Source organism: Vipera berus (genome assembly GCF_964194415.1).
Source record: "Vipera berus genome assembly, chromosome: 7".
In the NCBI taxonomy this organism is placed as follows: domain Eukaryota; kingdom Metazoa; phylum Chordata; class Lepidosauria; order Squamata; family Viperidae; genus Vipera; species Vipera berus.
In genome coordinates this window covers 30,031,057-30,052,461 of record NC_138209.1, presented here as the reverse complement: position 1 = coordinate 30,052,461, position 21,405 = coordinate 30,031,057, and the positions used below count along the sequence as shown (strand labels likewise).

The 21,405-nt window shown below is 36.6% G+C and overlaps 1 protein-coding gene across 2 annotated transcripts in view; it reads right to left on the bottom strand.

Annotated features, from left to right (window-relative positions):
- Positions 1 to 21,377, bottom strand: part of ANAPC10 (anaphase promoting complex subunit 10) — a 33,384-nt gene extending 12,007 nt beyond the window's left edge. Inside the window, exons 1-5 of one of the 2 annotated variants that reach the window (XM_081332327.1) lie at positions 21,293 to 21,377; positions 13,586 to 13,706; positions 12,746 to 12,836; positions 8,088 to 8,208; positions 5,721 to 6,896 (exon numbers count right to left, since the gene is read on the bottom strand). In XM_081332327.1, the coding sequence (XP_081188453.1) occupies positions 6,888 to 6,896; positions 8,088 to 8,208; positions 12,746 to 12,836; positions 13,586 to 13,700 (336 nt within the window). In that variant the 5' untranslated portion in view covers positions 13,701 to 13,706; positions 21,293 to 21,377 and the 3' untranslated portion in view covers positions 5,721 to 6,887. Of the gene's footprint in view, positions 1 to 5,720; positions 6,897 to 8,087; positions 8,209 to 12,745; positions 12,837 to 13,585; positions 13,707 to 21,292 lie in introns of those variants that run through there. The other variant, XM_081332326.1, reaches the window with a different exon arrangement.
- Between the last annotated feature and the right edge of the window lie 28 nt (positions 21,378 to 21,405).

The window sequence follows — 21,405 nt, the reverse complement described above, 5'->3', positions numbered from 1 at the left end:
TTTTTTTTTGCTAGCTTTCCAATCAACTAAATAATCGTTTTAAATATCAGGTGCAATGCAAATCATTGCTTTTCAAAGACAAAAACAACCATCACCTTTCTGTGGCTTATAATGAATCTAAACATGTCATATTTGGGGTTCTCAGAACTTATTTTTTACAGCAATTTTTAATTTATTTTAAAAAATAGATGCCTCCCCCTATTCTTTTCCAACCCAACCCACTTTCTTTCTATGTGATATTTCTTGAGATTTAAATAGACTGTGAATTGGAGTAACTTTATCTAATTCTGCTCTGTTGGAAAAAGGAGTATCTAATGCTATTTTTTTCATAGCTGTGAAGGATATGTAACTGCCATTATAAAAATGTTTAAAGGTAAATGATACTGATACGCCAATAGTTTACTAATATTATATAGAAAAGCTAAATTTTTACACAATGGATGCTTTCTTCCACTGCATACTGACAGCTTCACAAAACCAAAATTTAGGATACTCAGATGTACTGCTCTAGATGTTGGCTTGTTAGTGCAAAAATCAGGCATGGTTACAGAATGACAAACACACTCCACCCTCATTACAACAAAGTGCAATCACCAGCCAAACCCCCATTACAACAGAGTGTAATAACCAGCCAAACTTTGTTTTCGTCAAAAAATGTAGTACAAAAGTTAAGAGGAAAAAAAACAGAAGGCAAACTGAAATAGGAGTATATTAGTCAACTTCTTAAAAATAGGTTCCAAGACAAAAGAAAATTTCTTAGTAAATGTTTTCACTAAATGTTTTACTAAAGCATTCATGTTTATGAAAAGAGCAAAAGCCCATTCAAACATTTAGTATGTGAATATTCGGTACATGATCTCCTAACCTCTGACTCATACATTCCAAGTTCTTAGAGGATGTTCCAGTTTCTTATGGAACTTTTTAACTTGTAATTTTGTTGGCAGAGAAAACTTGTTTGGTATGTGTGTTATATAGTGACAGGGTCAATGAGTCTAGTGACCTACTGATCATTCTGCCCAATAGCTCAGCAGATTGTTTGATTGAATCAATTGAAAGAAACTACAAGCTATCCACTAAGACGTAATTAATAACTCTAAATGCAAATTCCAGCAATACACTATTCTGGGCATCACTCTTTACGGGCATTGCTTATAGATCAGAGGTCCCCAACCTTTTGGGCACTAGGGACCGGTTCCGTGGAGAAAGGTTTTTCCATGGACCAGAGGGTGCATGGTTTTGTGTGCTGCCTGCATCCCACAGATGGGGCTTTGCTTGTTTGTGCAGACTGGTTGCTTGCATGCCATGGCCCGGTACCGGTCCACGGCCCGGGGGTTGGGAACCCGTGTTATACATCATCAGCACAATCTTTCTGGAACCTCTTGTGCAAATCCAAAATCCTTTTGAAAAAATGTTACATTCTTTCTAGTCTTTCTAACTGAAGACTTACTAGTACTGGGATATGGTACCTTTCAAAACCTGCCATCCTAAGAAGAGCTTCTCATAGATACTGAAATGCATGTATCATATTATAAACTAAGCAAAATTTATGTATGTTTTTGTTCTGATATGAAAACAGGCAACTATTGAAATGTTACAGGATCAAAGATAAATATATCTGGATATTCCTCCCACCTCCCATGGAGAAAAAAATAATTGAAAATCTAAGAGTAAATATATTTTGCAAAGAATTGAAATTATTCAGAATGTGTCATAAATTCATTTAACATGAATACATATTGAATGAGAAAGAAGGCTTTTATTCCCAATGTCAAAAACAGGAAAAATTAAATTGTTTTTTATTATTATGGACTCTCCAAATAGACTACATGGTTGTATCAAGTATGCCATAATTAACAATCTGAACTAGCTGTAAATTTGAAAAATATGTCAATATATCAATAGCTAATTAACTCAATTACAACAACATGAAGAATAAAGCAAGGTTATATCCGTTCTTTTTTAAATTTTACATAATGAATGGTGGTTGACATGATTATTCTGTCACTGTGTTAGGGATTTGAAGAGCCTTTAGATTCTTTGCATAATATTGTGGAAAAGAAAAATTAATATATAACCAAAAACCCCAAAATTCTGACCTTTAAGAAAAGACTATTCATAACTGGTATATTAAATGCAATAATACTGAGCAAGTTTAAATGCCTTAGGTATTTTAGGTATTATCTTTTATTTCTCTAGATGCAGATACCACGGAAGTGGCCCGGCCCACCCCCAGTTTGATTTTAGATTTGCGCATCGCCCCAAAACTAGGGCTTATTTTTGGGATAGGGGTTATATTAGGTCCACCCCCAAAAATCAAGCTAGGGCTTATTTTCAGGGGGTCTTACTTTCAGGGAAACACAGTAGTAGTTTTAGTCAGAAATTAAAGATACAATCTAGATCCTGTTTTTTGTCCCTGTAATTCTTCATTCTAGTCTTAAAGATGCATTAGATACAATATCTGGGGTTAAGTATTTTTTTTCCCTTTCTAGTATTTTCCTTTAAGTGCAGGGTCCATTTTTTTTCAGATAATCTGAGTATTGATCCATTAATTGCAACAGGAATTGAATGATCAGCTGCCTGATCTTGACATCATGGACAGAGAATTACTGATCCAAAATTATCCTGTTGGCTTTCATGCCTAAGGTGGAAGTAAAGGATTCAGTCTCCTGATTTCTTGCTTGGTGCCTTAAACACTAGACCAAACTGACTCAATCTGGGGTCTTCCACAATGGATATCAAATACCTGGACTCTACCCTTTGGCTTCAGTTAGGTTACATAATGCCCCAGTTGAATCCCCTATAATAATTGTGCCATATTGTTTTCCTCAAATAATTTTAGGGCAGCCAGAATGTAGACTAAAGGAAAATATGGCTGAGGCACTTACCTGGCAACCTGTGCCTTTCCAGAAGGCCTCTGCAGCCGAGAACCGAGCTATGGATTCAATCAGTAGCTTGGTTCTCAGCTGCACAGGTCTTTCCAGAAGGCCTCTGACTGCGAAATGCAGGCTGGAGCTCCATTTTCTGCTGTAGAATGAAGCTGTTCCTTCAGTCACACAAGAAGTGGGCCGGCTGGGCGGGGCTGTTGCTGCCGCAACAGCGAGATGAGTGGAAAAAACACCCCTCGAAAATAAGACCGGGTGCCTCTTTTGGAGGCAAAAAAAAGAGCAGGTCTTATTTTTAGGTAAACACAGTATTTAATCCAATAGGCCTGACATTCCTGATTAACGGGGATATCAGCCAATCTATCTGGAAGATATCCACTTCAGAAAAACTGACAGCATATGGCCTCTCTAAATAGGCAATACAAAGGAGGGGATATGACCAAACAAAAGTTCACTGGAGAGAATGCCTGATACTGGATTGCAACATGATTTCAATTTCAGTCCCCAAGGCTACATAATTCCTGAAGACCAACTTTTACCACAAGGCAGACAATTATCACTAATCCTTAACAAACTACAGATATTATAGAGCATTTGCTTTGATGGTAAACATCAAAAAATTCTCATCTATGTACAACTTTGCCTCTGTGACTCCCACACCATGCAGGATATTCACATGTCCTGTTGCACTGTAATATCTATTAGAATTTATTAATTCAGCAATTCCCAGGCAGAAATGACCACTGGTACATCTCTTTATCTTCCAGCAATATCACTACTACCCGTAACACAGCCAGACTGTGCCTTGCTTCTACAAGAAGCAACAAATAGTGTCCAATTAAAAAAAACAAAACCTATGTTCCTTTGATATCTTTAAAATCTTCCCCTCTCCATTTCTTTTTCTCATAACTTTTAACTTTTTTAATTGCCATTTTTATGATGTATATAGAATTTTATGTATATATGTGTACACATACGGTCAAAATCCACAATAATTTTTACCATTCAGCTTGAACTGGCTCATATGTTAAACTCTGATACAGTTGAAGAGTTTTTCTAGTAGTCATCTAGAATACTGGATACTGGATAAAAAAAACAGTAACAGTTTCCTTAAAATAAATTCAAATCCCACTGAATCAATGCACACATTGATGTAATTAACTTACAATAGGGAAGTGTTTTTTTCTTAAGAAAAGATCTCTGCAAGTCCTTAATCTAAGGTGTTTTTTTCCCCTCAGAGACTTCAAGTCAATCTAGATTTCTGGCAACCTCACGTATAGGTCCTCTAGTTTTCTTGGCAAAAGTGTTTAAGTGGTCTGTCATTACCTTCTTCTGAGACGTTTTTAGCTACTCAATCTAGGGCTGAAGGTGATTGGCCTACAAGATTAGAATTCTGGGTCTCCCCACTCCCAGTCCAATGTCTTGACCATTACAAACACAACACAAATAAATAAAATCTGTAAGAAGACCCACTAAATGTAGAGTTAAGGTGTGTAAAATGAATATACCCACTCTTTATTTAGTGACACAGTCACTAAGCAGACAGTGTGTTCCTCAAATCAGAAGTGAAATGGTTGCTAAACAAAATGGTTGCTCACATATGACTGTGAAATAGAAGTGTGTGAATGAATGCACGGGAAGATCATTAAATTCTTTCATACAGTATCCTGTGCTTGACTCATTTTTTTCCTCTCCCTCCCGCCAGTAGGTGGAAACATTGCTTATCTTTTCCTGAGCTGCTTTTCTCCTCAGTGGAGCACTTCCCTGAAAAGCGCTAATACAAGTTAAGTTGATTAGTACCCTCAGACCAGCTTGCCCCCTGCCTGAAACTGACCAGGCACTAATCAGTTTCACAATGAAGGCTTTTGTTGTAAGGTGTATGAAGTTTGGTTTAAATGCAGGAATTTTATATTACTGTTATATTTGCAAATGATTGCTAGCCAAGGTAATTGCTAAAAAGAAGTGGCTATATAACATTGGCCTGCTATCCTACACATCTTCCAGGCTATTCTACATCTCTTCCATGGTTGTATATAAAAGGGAGTGAGAGTTTTTCGCTTGGTTTAATCCTAAAAGCAGGTGCATAATTTCACTATAAATTACCAGTTTCATATGTTGAAGAGCTTTGTGTATGGGTTTCAAGCACATTGGGTAAATGGGTTTGCTTAACAACTGTAGTGTTCACCCAAGAACAATGGTATTCATTTAATGACTGCTGCAAAAATAGGTGTGGTAATTGTGGTGACCCACTTAATGATGGCACAACTTTATCAATTACAGTGATAAATCGGGGACTGTGATGCTTCTGCCCACTGGTACTTTCTGAGCAATGTGATTAGGATACAGTCATTTTCCCAACCCTCAGATTCCCCTTTAAGAGCCTTGGTGGAGCAGTGGGCTAATGCCTCCTTAAGTAACACCAGCTGCCTGCAATTATTGCAGGTTCGCATCCCACCAGGCTCAAGGTTGACTCAGCCTTTCATCCTTCCGAGGTAGGTAAAATGAGGACCCAGATTGTTGGGGGCAATAAGCTGACTTTGTAATAATGCCGCTTGGGGGGGGCAGCAAAAGCCCTAATAAGCAGGCATATACATAGAATGAAGGCTATTGCTAAGCACATTTGATTTGTGCTTAGATTGTAAGCCGCCCTGAGTTTTCGGAGAAGGGCGGGATATAAATGGGATTAAAATAAAATAAAAAATAACTGCAATTGCCAAAAGTTAGTGATATAGTTCAAATATTTTTTCAAGATTTTTTCTTGAATGTTTGAAAAGGAAAAGGAAATAACTCCATTAATATTAAGAAGACAGGTACTGTAAAAAGAAACAAAAGTCAAAGTATTACTATGTTTTTAATTAATCCCTAAAAAGAAATTTTGTTGCACTTAACAACAGAAGTTAATACAGCTAATCAGCAAACAGAAGATAATAAAAACACAGGAGAATTATCTTTAGCAGATTTAGGGTATATGCCTCATATCAAGTACTACCAAGGAAGATCTAGGAATCTTCTGATGATATTACAGATAACTCATTTTGCCAAGTCACCCGAGCACAAACAATAACTAACAATCTGAATTATGCTTAGAGAAAATAAACCAAATTTAAATACTATTTTTTGTTTATTGTAATATGTAATTGTTTATTGTATGTAATATGTAATATTGTTATTGTTTGTTTCTAATTGCCATGGTTAAGATTAACTATAGCTTACATTGGGTAACAGACTAAAATGTAATTAATCTGAAATAGAAGTTTTGAATCTTCCTGTGCTGTATGAGAAGATGAGAAAAGAGAGATCAATATAGAATGATGATAAAATCCAAGATATTCAGGCTTATTTTCATAATGTTAAATATTTTGGAATGTTAACCTTCTTTATTGAATTGGATTGTCTGTTCTTTTGTGAAAAGGGGGAACTGAAATACAAGATGTTTCACTTTTAATTAAGTATGCAGAGTGAAAGAATGAGAACTAGAACAAAGCTGAAATCCTATGCATATTTTCTTGATAGGTTGGACTGGGCAATATTATTCATAAAAATATGAATTTTCATTTACCTTGCTCTTTCTTCATGTTAGATAAATATAAAGAAAGTGAAAACCTATACAACAAAATGATCATCAGAAACTCTTAAGCAGACTCTTGTGATTACATAGACTCATCCATTCAGTTTTCTTGACAGCTAGTGATTTTATCAGACCCAACATTGATTATTTGGGGGGGGGGGGAAGAGAGGGAATCAATCAAGATCAACCAGGTACTACCTTTTAATATGACATTTAATAAACAGTTCCAGTTTATAAATTACTGTTTCAGAAGTGCAGTGATCTAGTAGTCTAGTCTCCTGTCTTAGGCAGGAAGTTGAAATAGAAGACCTCCAAGGTTCCTTCCAGTCATATGATTCTACGATTCTACTCCTATTAATTTGTTGTTAAAATGCAAGTTGTAGAGAGCATCAAAAATAATACTACTTGTGAGATGTTTTCTCATAAGATGTAAGACTTCACATAGACTGAAATCAATTGGAAACAAGTATAGAAGCAATAAAAATCTGGTAGCACTTGAAAAAATAAACAGGATTTGACATATCTATGAAAGTTCATCTACTAAAATATAAACATTTTACATGCATGCATAAACAGCAGTGTTTAGAATACATTTTTTCAGATTTGTTCCCATTCCAACCTAATTGCTTAGCTTCTTTAACTAGATACGCTTATAGATAGAATGATGCTGGGACATGAAACCAAAGTAAAGAATTTAAAACCAAGAGTGACATCTAGTGGACACTGAATGATAAGAAAAAAATCAACAGAATTGTACGAAACATTTTTCTGATTTTATTTTAAGGTTTAAAGCAATACTTTCAGAGATAGAACAAACACATTATTTTCCCTGACCCTTCCCTTTCAATTGAAAAATGTGCCCTTTACCCTTCTTCTATTTTTTGGCGTGGTTTTCTAATATGTTGCAATTTTTATTTTGTTTATTTTTTAATTTTTTCTAGTTTAGTTATTGGAGAATCCAATCAGAAATGACATGCTCAACAGATAGAAGTTCAATTAACTTAAGCAATTAAAATCTTTGACAGCAGTCAAAACCTTTTCATAGATTCAAAATAGTTATTGGTATACCACTAGTTTATGCCAATTATGAAGACATCACCATGGTTCTGTACCCAAGTGCATGAGTGCAAATATCAGGTATCTATAAATAGCATCCTGAGACATTTTTCTCAAAATACAGCTTGAAATTGCAGCCTGTTCTGATACTAGGAGTTTCTGCAAAATAATTTATGATATGGTATGGCTATCAGCAGCTTAAAGATAAACAGAAAATTTGCTTGATTTAAACACAAGATCTTTTTATCTGTCTGCCTCCCTCCATGTCCAGTTAGCTTCTCAACCATTAGTTCTCTAAAACAGTATAAAAATGTAACACACATAGATGCAACAAGGGTATCCCTTTTTCCTGCTAACAAAGCCATTTCTTATATCTCCTAAAACTGCTATGCCATTCAAGCAACTTTCTGAAGCAGGATTTGCAGGATCTGATGGAGAGTTTTCCTGCTTTCCAAAAATCAGCCAGTCAAGGAGCTCAATTACCTGGACTGATTTCTAAATTTGCATTGTGAATATACAAGCACAGGATGTATTTTGGAAGGACTTATCTGTAAAAATTTTAAGGTATAAAGCATACGAACCCGAATTTCCTGAAGATTGTGAAAATTGTTTCCTACTCTTACAGAGATTTTGCTTGGAGTGTAACTTTCATCAGATTTATAATCTGCATAAATGCATAATGTCTTCACAGTAGTTTTTCTTCTGGAATTAAACAATTGCAAAATCAAGATTAGATGAAATTCTAAGCAATTTTATTTATTTCATTATTCAAGATTTATAACATTAACCAAATATTTTTAATTTGAAGTTTTTAAAAATATAATTTAGAGTTATTCATATCTTTCAACTTTTATTTCATTCTGAAGAAATGTGTCAACAGTAAGCTGAACCTTTTTTGCATATCAAAAGTGGATGGAGTAAAAATACAATATTAAATTACAACAGTGAAAAAATAATTTGTACTGAAATACCTGAGATTTTGTTCACATGAATTAAATTTAAAATATTAAAATACATATCTACATTATAATTATAAAAGCAAATGTTAAATTATACTTCTTTTCAAAAGTTAGTATTTTTTTACAGCAATGATCACACAATACAAGGCACATTTTCTGTTTTTATTTATCAAGACTGATGAATATGTACAGTATTTCCCCTCATATTCAGCTGTAACGCTGACCCACTTACCCATGAAAAGCTGAGGCAATGGAATAATCTTAATTTTAAAATATTCAAATCTGTTTTGTGGGCAATTAAACTATATTTCTCGTAATATTATTTTGAACCAATTCAATTTTCAGGAGGCTTCTTCTACATTTTCACAGAATTAAAAAAAATTAATTTTTTTTATTAAATTTATTAACTTTATTTTAAAAAAGCCTCAGGACACTTCTAGGCTAAACAGTATATTTAACTAAAGTATATTGAAATCTCACTTAACTGAAAGACTTAGTGAAGAGGTGTCTCTTATTCATAAAAGTCCAACAAACTGAAAAGAATATTATCCTGGTGATGTAGCTAAAGGAAATATTATTTGTGTGACACAGGTAATTCTCAACTTACAACCATTTGTTTAGTGACCATTCAAAGTTACAATGGCACTGAAAAAAGTGACATATGACCAGTTGTAAAATTTATAACCGTTGTACCCTCCTGTCGGGAGCTAAACTACCCAAACCCAAGCTCTATTCAATGACTCCTAGAGAGCTCGAGGCGCTGCAGACGTTCATTGAAAAGAATTTAGCTAGTCCTGTGTAATTCCGGGAGAAGATGGGTCTCTACGCCTGTGTGTGGATTATAGGTCTCTAAACGCTGTTTGTGAGAACGTCTATCCCTTGCCATTAATGAAGGACATGCTGGCTCACCTTTCCAAGGGTAAAATATTCTCCAAACTGGATTTAAGAGAAGCATACTACCGAGTTAGAATAAAGGAAGGGGATGAGTGGAAAATGGCATTTAATTGCCCTTTGGGGTGCTTCCAGTTCCAAGTCCTGCCTTTGGGAGTACAAGGGGTGCTCACAGTATCCATGCAGCTGATAAATAAGGTTCTCCAGAAGCACATGTACAAGGGGGTTCTGGTGTATTTGGATGACATCCTAATATTCACCGAGACGAAGGAGGAGTATATCAAATTGGTCAGAGCAGTTTTAAACAAGCTACGTGCAGCATTCCTCTACGCCAAGCTATCAAAGTGCGAGTTCCACAAGGAAAACATTGACTACTTGGGTTACCGGATTTCCCACCAGGGGATAGAAATGGACCCAGAGAAGGTATGTGCAGTGTTGGAGTGGGCGCCGCCTCACACATGGAAGCAATTGCAAAGCTTCCTTGGGTTCATGAATTTCTACAGACAGTTTATTCCCTATTTTGCCCAAATTGCCCTCCCCATCATAAATCTACTAAAAACAAAAGGGTGGAAAACCAAAACCCAGTCAGCAGTTGAAATGGACTATGGAGTGCCAAGCAACTTTTTTCGGCTGAGCCAGACCCAGAGAATCCATTTGTCATTCAGGTAGACGCTAGCGATGTTGTGGGGGGGGGCGGTGCTGCTCCAAGAAAATCAGGAGGGGAAATTGCAACCTTATGTGTACACATCCAAAAGCTCACTGAAACAGGACAGAGGAGGGCAGTGTGGGAAAAGGAGGTGTATGTGCAATGGGCTCTGCTCACGTGGAGACATTTTCTGGAGGGGAATAAAATCCCCTTTCAGGTGTGGACTTATCACAAGAAACCTGAAGCACTAAAAACCCCAAGGAAATTGTCCCCAAAACAAGCCCAGTGGTCCCAGCATTTCCACCAGTTTGATTTCTCAATTAAGTACATCTCTGGGGGAAATAACTTTTAGCTGATGCCTTGTTGCGGATGCCACAATACAATAGGTTAAGTCCGAAGTAATCAAACTCTGATGACCCCAAAACAATTAGCGGCTCCTGTAACCATAAAAGCTCAGGCAAAAAAAAAATGAGGCCGGGGAGCAATGATGTAGAGGCTCAGACCACCAGAAAGGAAAACCTTAGGAAAAACCCACCTTTGAACAGCAAATCAGGGATCGAGTTTACAAGAGCATTAGAAACTGACGAATGGTTCCTTAATCATAAGAACCTTTGCTCAATGAGGGACAAACTGCCCTGGGTAGGAGAAAAGTTATACATGCCAAAACTCTAGAGAGTAAAAATTATGCAACTCTGCCACGACTCAAAAATGGCAGGGAATTTTGGGTTCGTGAAAACTCTCCATTTGACCAAAAGGCAATTCTGGTGGCCATCTATAAAAAAGGACATTGAAAGCTATGTGGCAAGCTGCCCCGTCTGCGCAGCGGCAAAGCGGAGAAAAGGAAAAACAAGAGGATTATTACAAGCGGTGGCCAGCCCTACAGCACCCTGGGGAGAGATCTCTATGGATTTTATAGTAGAATTGCCACTGTCATTTGGGTTGTGATGGACCTATTCTCCAAACAGGTCTACTTCATACCCTGCCAGAAGATTCCCACTGCTAAAGCCTTAGCCAGATTGGTTGTATTACATATATATCAGCTAGCTGCATGGGGCTCCACAATGCATTATATCAGACAGGGTAGTCCAGTTCACCTCAGAGTTCTGGAGAGCTTTTTTGGACTTACTTGGTACCAGTCAAGGACTGTCATCTAGTCATCATCTGCTTTGGTGTATCCTTTATGGGGTGTAAAAGGTATACCTCGGGGCCATCTGCCTTATCTCAGCGCGCAGGGAGGAACTGGAGAAGACCTAACAACTTTGAGAGGTACCTGATCGGTTGCTTTCCCACAGCTCAATGTCACCTGTGGATTGGCCTGTTTGAACCAACTGGATGGACAGCTGGGGTTGGGTTATGGTTTTGCGGGTTTAACCTATTGATTTGGGCAGGAAGTCCTCAGATCCTGCCTAGCTTTCCTGCTTTCTGTACCTGCCAATAAAAGTTCCTTTTGAAATGATGCCAGTTTCAAGAGTTCTGCTTTCTTGGTAGAGAAATGGAGGCAGGTCCTTACACAGGGAAATGTTCAATCTTTGGAGTTTTCTTTTTATATCATAATTTTCCTGCCTTGGTGTGTGTGTGTTTTACTGCTCCTTTACTGCTCTATGATATACCGTATCTATATAGTATTAAAACTGGTTCCTGCAACTTTAACTGGGTGGGTGAAAGGGTGCACCCTCTTGTTGAACCAAGGTACCTCAAATGCGTAATGCATCCAAAATACCCATGACTCCCGTGGAACTTAAATTTGGCAAATTTTATAATACATTTTATTATATAAACATTATCATAAAACAGTTTATGACAGAATACAAAATGTTATAAAACATTCCTATGCTGATATTTGATTGTGCTACAAATCTCTGAATGTATCCCAACTTTCCCAATGAAGGCAGTGCATTAGAAAATTTGTCACTGTTGAAGGCTTTGAGGAATCTGAGGAAATATTTCTGAAAAGATGACCCAACAGGACACAGGTTGTCTAGTATACTACTAAAACTCTCATTCCTCTAACTTTTAACAGGGAAAAATGATGCATCGTAGGACAACAGCTTTTGAATTAAGGTGTCTCAAAAGGGCTAGTAAACTGGGGCCCATGACTCCTGTGGAACTGAAATTTAGCAAATTTTATAAAACATTTATGACATAAAACTTATTATAAAATAGTTCATGATATAGTATAAAATGTCATTAAACATTTCTTATGCTACTGTTTGCTAATGAGAGAGTTTGGTCTAGTGGTTAAGGCACCAGGAAGACTGTGTCCCACCTTAGCCATGAAAATTGACTGGCTGACTTTGGGCCAGTCATTCTCTCTCAGCCCAACTTACCTTACGGGGTTATTGCGGGCAAAATACAGTAGGAGGAAAATAGAAAATAAATATGTTTGCTGCCTTGAGTTGTTCGTAAAAAAAGTAATGTTTATAATGCTTATAAATATTTTTATGTTTATAAAAAATAATAAAAATGAAAATAAATGAAATTTTTGACTATGCTATATAGTTCAACATGGACTATTTTCAAGGGAGATACTTCTCTGAATGCATTCCAACATTTCCAGTGAGTGCAGGAACATTAGAAGTTCTGTCATTGAAAGCAATGAGGAATCTAGTAGGGAAATATTTCTGAAATGATGACCCAATGGGTCATGGATTAGTGTGTGTGTGTGTGTAAATTGCATAAGAGATTTTTCTTTAAAAAATAGTAAATGCATAATGAAAAATATTGGAGCATAAATATTCACTACCTGAACTGGATGTTGACCAAATGAGGCTGTGATCCATCAGACTGCCAGTATGTTTCTAGATTATCATCTCGTAACTGATCCACCCCAAATCCTATTTTGAATATACAGAAGCAGAGTCTTCAGTATAGCGTTCTTATGCAATCAATGTAACAAAACTAACTATTATATAATCAATCCTAGGATGCATAGAACCTGTTACATTTGGAAGCATAGAAAAATACTAGAACATTGAGAGCATCTATCTACCGGTACCTATATGCTACTAAAATTCTTATGTCTGTGACCTTTAACTGGGTGGAATGGTGGATCATATGGTGAAATTTACAACCAAGATATATCAAATCGGCTAACTAAAGAATAAGTCTAAAATGCAGGGCGCATGATCCACATGGAACTGAAATTTGGCCAATTTTTATAAAACATTTTATAATGTAAACATTTATAAACCATTTCCTATGGTCAACTCCTGGTGTTTGACTATCTTATGCACTTCAACATGAGCTGCTTTCAAGGCAGATACATCTCTGAATATCTCCTTGAATTTTTTAAAATTTTTCTAGTACATTAGAAGCTCTTGTCATTGTTTTAAGGCATTGAAGAATCTGGTCTCTGAAATGATGACCCAAGGACCATGGGTTGTCTAATGGTAATCTAAAAAGCTCTTGCTAGTGAAAAGGAGTAGCACACATTCTATATTCCTGAATCATTTTCTTGGACACCAAATGCCTAAAACACTTAAGTTTGATTGTCATATTGATTTTAAATTAAATTCAAAAGTTACTTTCTACTTTTTAAGGGAGTTTCTGGCCTGTTTATAAACAAGATGCTGCTGCAGTTTACCTGGTTTACAAGATGAAAGAGACCAAACAGCTTGTGAACCTATTTCTCGAACAGTTCCTGTCCTTTCCAGCTGTTTTGGATCTGCACCAGGCGGAGTCTTGTTAGCAGTGGTCATTTTTCACTAGGAAAAAAAAATTAAAAGTATATTTAAAATATTCCACATTCATGACAAAAGGAACAGTAATGAAAATGTTGAAAAGGTCTGCCACAAATGTAGAAATCTTTGGTTGAAATATTTTAGGTAACCTTCCTCCTCCCTCATTTTTTCCAGTGTTTCTCATTTTATGGACCTAATGGCTCATAATTGCTGTAGACTAAGAATAGCAACATATTTTTTTGGTTAATAAAAACAAGACCAAGAGTATGTTTAGGAATTTTTAATTTAAAACAAAATACAAGAGTGGAAAAAAGGATTGAGGTTAATCATGCTTATAATAAATTTTTGCACAAGCTTACCAAGAAAAATGCCTACCAATCCATTAAACAGAGCTGGATATGGCTGTACTATTGGCTTATCTATAGTCCTCTTTACCCCCAAATTATTACTTTGGGGATTTTACTGCAGATTAAATATCCCACATAATAACCAATGAGGGAAAGAATCATCTAAATTCTATCCTTTACCCAAACACCTTGAATTTACTTTTCCCTTCTTCTACCACAATATCATAAAAAAAATTGTCAATGTCTAAACTACCCCTCCAGGCCTCTGGACATGCATACAGGAGACCATAAAGTACAGGTAGGAAAGGACAAGAGTCCTGCTTATCATTCGATCAGACAATGTTAGAGTTCAACTAACATTTTTTACTAAAACCAACATTCAGTTTGAGCAACACAAAAGTTGTGGTAGAATCAGTGATCCATCATATGAGATTATAAACTAATCAGGATTACTCCTCAAAATCTTTTTATGGAAACATTAAGGGATATTTCAGAACAAGTGGACTACAGACTATGCATAAGGATTGAAACTGGCAAGGTGAGAACTAGTGATTTTCAATTCAAGCAGAACCATGCAAACACAGAACCAATACCTCCAACGTTCAAGGGCAGAAAAAGGATACCCTAAAGACTAAAACAAGGGACGCGGTGGCTCAGTGGGTTAGGACGCTGAGCTTGTAGATCAGAAGGTCGGCAGTTTGGCAGGTCGAATCCCGAGTGCCGCGTAACAGAGTGAGTGCCTGTTACTTGTCCCAGCTTCTGCCAACCTAGCAGTTCGAAAGCACGTAAAAATGCAAGTAGAAAAATAGGGACCACTACGGTGGGAAGGTAACAGCGTTCCGTGTACCTTTGGCATCTAGTCATGCCGGCCACATGACCACGGAGACGTCCTCGGACAAGCACTGGCTCTTCGGCTTTGAAACGGAGATGAGCACCGGCCCCTATAGTTGGAAACAACTAGCACGCATGTGCGGGGGAACCTTTACCTTTACCTTAAAGACTAAAAGCCTAGGATTTAAACACTAGGTTTGACATATGCATACAGTTTGAGTGCTAAGTTCTAGGCTGATCTTTTGCATTTCTATTACTTCCTTCTTGTCTGCAGTAAGCAATTTTGGAATGCAGGTTTGAGTTTCTGGAGTCATTGTTGCCATGGCTAAATGGCTTAAATATTCTTCGTCACCCTCAGCCATTCATTCATGCCTAACCCTCAGCCACTCTGGCTCAGCACTCTTCATGCCCCTCTGTCTCACACCACCTCCTTCAGATCTGCCATGATCATCCCAGTGTCATCTTTTAAAGTGTCCAGTCAGAGGATACTAGGGTGGCCCCTTCTCCTTTTTCCACTGATCTTTCCTAGCAATGATTGACTTTTCAGATGAGTCAGCTCTCATGACATGACCAAAGTCTGACAGCCTCTGTTTAGCAATCTTGGTTTCAAGTGATATTTTGGGTGAGGTTCAGTCTAGGACAGACATGTCAAACTCGTGATGTCGCGCGACGTATCGGAACTTTTCCCCCATTGCCGGCAATGGGGTGGGCACGATTTCTTCATGACGTGTCTGGCCCATGGGCCGGCAGTTTGACACCCCTAGTCTAGGACTTCTTATTTTTGCAGTCCATGGGATGCATAATAGTTGCCTCTAATACTTCTTTGGGCTGCAGCACTGCTTTGGGTGGGGGGCGGCAGTTTAATATTAAGACTGCAATAATACACATATTTAACAAAATAATCTTATTCTGAGTGCTCACTGTGGCCTTCAAGTTCCTACCGGAGTAGAAATGGAATATATATCAAATAATGTATAAATGATGCTCTGGAAATTAGCAAGCCATAAACCTCAGAAATCAAACAGATGCAAATTAAAAAATATACTGTATTTGTTTTTCCTTTCCATTTCAAATGCCCAAAAAATACAAGAGTTCCATAAATCAGTCTCTCAAAGAACCTGGACTCCACTAAGACAGAAACAAAGATCTCACTTTTCCCAGAACATATATATCTATAAAGGAGAATATATACATACTGTATATTTAGAACACACACACACATATATATAGGAGGGAGGGAGAAAGAAAGAAAGAAAGAAAGAAAGAGAGAGAGAGAGAGACAGACAGACAGACAGACAGACAGGTCCTGGTATTACATTTATCATGAAGAGTAAATTGAATAATACTAATTGTGAATATTTTTTACTATTAAAACTATAAAATATCAATGATATCTAATTGGGACTGTATATAATAGTACTTCCTCAACACTGAATTTTTTAAAAATGCAAATTATTAGAAACATGTAATGAAGATTGTTTTATTTTCTCTTCTAAGCTGAAATGTTTCAGAAGTTGCTCAAAACCTAGACTTACTACTGAGATGTTCCTTTTGCCTCACTGGCACACACTTGACTAGTTGCTCTCCTCCTCTTTCTCTTATCTTTCTCCCCATCCCTTTTTGATCATTGGGGCAGTAAATTGTAACATATCTAGATTACTTCTATATATCATTAGTGTGAGAGAAATCTCATTAGTTGAGAAGCATCAATGTAGAAGAACATAAAATAGGACCTAGAACAGGAGATGTGACTTAATATTTTCCCATAGATAAAACTCAACAATGGGACTGTCTCTTAGCATAAAGCCATTACAAGGCTAAAATGAATAATAGGCATAGTTCCATCCAGAAATCCATGAAAAAATAGAATTATCAAAAATGCCTATTTTTCTTATATAATTGATGATTCAACCGATTTATTTTATACTTGAAAATACTCAGTGATGAATTTGAGTATAACTAAAAGTTATACATTAAACATCACAAGACAATTTTTGCTGAAATCATAGCACATTATATTTTTGCTGATATTCATCTTTAATGTAAAAATAAAATAAAATTATTCTTTGGAGTTAACTGTATTAATAATAAAAATTAACAGAAATGATTTATAAGATAATTACACAATGGGGAAAAAATCAGAAAGACCTTTAAAGTGTATTAATTACAGTTACTGGAGTGATTTCAAATATATTAATAGCAAGAACAGTTTCCAGTGCATTAGACCTTGTTTCCAAACTGTTTTTATATTATTTAAAATGTCAAGAATCTGTGGTTCATGGCCATGTGTTCATTTTCTTTTAGAAAGCCATTCTCCACTTTAATAACATGGTCCTTTATTATTAAACAACGGAATCTTCCCATGACATTAATTAGAAAGTTTCCCTAGCCACAGGATTAGAAAACAAATATTTAGGAAGTCATAATCAGATCGTGACTTAACTGTATTACAGAAATAATACAGGTATTTGTAATTAGATTTCTGTATATGTAGATTATTGTTTACAAATTTGCTACATTCTGATTTATTTATACCTTCCAAAAATGATCTTTTTATAAGTAAAAAATGAGTTACCAAATAAAGCCACTATGATAGCAGATGAAATACTGTATATCAAAGACAGCCTTAAAGAGAAAGTTGTCCATAGATGAAGGGACAGAACTAAGCTTGATTTGGTATTCTAAAGATTTGGAGCCTTTGCTAGAATACCTTGTTCCTACTATAATCCAATATTATTGATCTTAACTAAGAGCCCCAAGGAAGTTCTTCTTAGTGCAGGATCGAGATGTTACAAATGAAGTCCTTTAAGAAATGCTATTAAGCGATTTAAAGGTTCATAGCAGCATGGAATTGTTTCCCCAAAATGCAGATAGTCCTCAATTTACAACTTCAATTGAGCCCAATATTTATGTTGCTAAGTGAGAAATTTATTGTGTTTTGCTCAAATTCACAACTTTTCTTGCCACATTTGTTAAGCAAATCATTGCAGTTGTTAAATTAGTAACGTGACTGTTAAGTAAATCTGGCTTCCCCATTCACTTTGCTTGTCAGAAGTTTGTAAAAAGTGATCATATGACTCTGGGATACTGCAACTGTCATAAATGTAAGTCAGTTGTCAAGCATCTGAACATAAATCACATGACCATGGGGACACTGTAATGGTCATAACTGTGAAAAAGGGTTGTAAGTCACTTTTTTCAGTGCCACTGTAACCTCAAACGGTCACTAGGTGAACTGTTTTAAGTTGAGGACTACTTGCATGCTTGTAACCATATGCAACTGACACAAAACTGCAATAATTTCAGATTTGCTAGTTACATTAGCATTTGGACAGCTACATTTACATCAGCAGAAGCTACCAGGCCACCATCAGGGACAACCATTATGTAAACACTAGAGAAATCTGTTTTGGAACAGTAGAGCATAGCACAGATCCAATTACTCTAGAAAACGTAACAAAAAAGGCAACATTGTATCTTATAATTTATGATTGTAACTATGATTTATGATCTATGACTTATCACTTTGTTATTTGTATGTATGATGGGAACTTATGCACCAGAGACAAATTCCTTGTGTGTACAATCATCAGAATCTATTCTGTTCTGTTCTGTTGTTCTATTCTATTCTATTCTATTCTATTCTATTCTATTCTATTCTATTCTATTCTATTCTATTCTATTCTATTCTATTCTATTCTATTCCTGCCTAATCTTCCCTGAAAATAAACAGTATTATTGTGTACTTAGTTCTACAAAGAAAATACCATCTCTTCTGACAATTGTACAGTACAACATTATTTAAATCAGCCGCCTTCCAGAGAGCTATTTCTCCTGGATTAAGTTTCTGCAATTCTTACCTACTTTAGAACTGAACCCAACTATTTGTTCAAGAGGTCCACAGTCTTTTTGTAAAACTGCAGGGAGACGAGAATTTGAGGACAATAATGTCCAAACTCTAGATAGTGTCTCCTGAAGACAGCATGTGGCAGATATATTTTATACAGTCCAAAAGATAAAACTTAAAACTCTTTGGGTAAGCCAAAATAATGGGGCAGAATAGAAATAATATGCAGAATATTGCCTTTAGAAACGTTCTCAAAAGTTTAGATATAATACTGAGGCTAAAGAAGAAAAAATTCATGTTCAATGTTACCAAGAGTCACTACAAGGACAAATTCAGTGAACAGTTACTGAATAGCTCCACTATCCACTAAGCAGTACAAGTCATAATGATCATGAGTGTTTCAGTCTTAATCCTTGGATGGTATATTGATCTAGACCACATGTCAAACATGCGATGTCACGTGACGTCGCGCAACGTATCAGGACGATTTTGCCATTGCCGGGAATGGGGTGGGCGCGGCTTCTGCATGATGCATCCCCTGATCTAGACAGTGTTTTTAAAAAATGTATTATCCAGAAATATAAGGTTAGATCAGCCACTAACTGTATGTATCATCTGCAAGGCTTCAGAAGTTATTCCCAGCCATCTCCATGTACATGGAAATTTTAAATTTTTTCCCCAATAAAACAAATGGTTATGCAAATAACAGCAGATTTAAAAGTTAAAAAATAAATACTTCTACATCCTCCATGTGCTGTAAAGTACTTTCCACACTTTCCGCATCAGATTCATAGGATACAAAGAACAATTGGAGATCCATGCTTTCTCTGAGGTCCAGAACCTGAACTTGTCCAGGGTTGGCCAAGATCTACAGAATATCCAAATTCTAATTAATGAATCTTAATGAACTTCTTTAGCTGAGATGTAGATATCACCGCCCTGAGATGTAGATATATACCGCCCTGAGTCCTCAGGGAAAGGGCGGTATATAAATGCAATAAATAAATAAATAAATCACAATTTGGCAAGGCATTTTATTGGCTATCTCCAGCACAAGCTGTCAATGGCATCATAACTAATTCACTGCAGATATGGTTTACAAACTGCAGGAAAAATTGGGTCCAATAGGCTTCAGCACTCATGTTGGAAAGTTCTTTTACTATTACAAATAACTCCACTGAACAGCCTTATGTAAATGAAATGGGGGAAATTGCTATTTTGCTGCCAAAGAATAAGGCCAAAATAAAGTTCGCAATTACTTGTACTTTTAGTTATCTGTACTTTAATTAACAGTCAAATTAATATTAATATTTTTTATTTTATTAAATTAATAATCTCATTGCAGTCATTTGAAATTCTAGAGTGTATGGGTTTCCATAATCTGGTTGAGGATACTTTGGGATATCTAATATCTAAATTATTTCTTCTACTTAAGTGAGATTTGATCTTAAAACAAATTTAGCTTCCCTATTTCAAGCACATTTGAGGTGTAGTATATGACAAGAGGCATAATAATCCCCATAAATCACTATCTTGAAGCATAACCATTGTTCAAACAACATTCCTGCTAAGATAATGGAAGAATTTGATTACTGAGAATGATCTGGCCCCAAGGTCCTAAACAGATACATTTATACCTGAAATTAAAATATGACCGGTTTATGACAAGAGATATTGCAGATCATGGGGCAGAAACAGTGAAAACAATACGTTTTCAATTAAGTTCAGATACAACCTTATTTCTTATTCTGCATTCTTATCTTTTTTATGTCTACTTCCTTACTTGCATGGCACATTCACATTTTCTAAGTTCCCTCTGTATATTTTTAAGAATATGTATAGAAGCTACTTCGACAAGCAGCAGAACGTTTCAAGATCAAAAAGAAAAGTCCATTCGCCATGACTCAACTTCCAGACAACTCTACCTGGATGACTGAGAATCCTCACAGATTGATGCATTATATATAACGCCTTATTAACGTTGCTCCCTCTTTACCCTTATAGTATTCATATGGATTTGTGCACGTTAGTAGATACCAGGTAGAAAGAAAAATGCGCACGTGTAACCAAGCTACGACAGAGGCTTCTACCCTACTCTACCTTCCTTCCTTCTCCTAATGTTGCTTGTAACTTCAGTCAAAGCATCAAGGATGGTCCGCTTAGGTGCGGCTTAGCCTCCGTTCTACAACAACTTTCTCCAACCTGGAAATGTACGCTTTTTTCTTCGCTCTAAGCTTTTAAATACTTAATGTCTTTTTAAAAAAATACCGAAGGCCATTTCAACTTTTCTGTTTTAAGAGATCCCTATACCAGGGGTAGGCAACCTCGGCTCTTTTATGACTCATGGACTTCAACTCCCAGAATTCCTGAGCCAGCCAAGCTGGCTCAGGAATTCTGGGAGTTGAAGTCCATGAGTCATAAAAGAGCCGAGGTTGCCTACCCCTGCCCTATACCGTGTGGAACAAGACTTAACGCCTGTTAACTGCCAGCCAAAGCGAAGATGGTTACCAAACGTTCTCTAACGTCCAATAAGTAGCACGCGATAGAAGACTTACACGTCCCGCTACGGTAACAGCGCTACCTACTTTTTGGCCACGCCCTTCCTCTCTCCCCAAGTCTCGGTTGACTGATCGTCTAGCTCCGTCTCCTCCCCGCCACCCGGTCGCTAAGTGATGATGTCAGGCAGAGCGGCACCTCT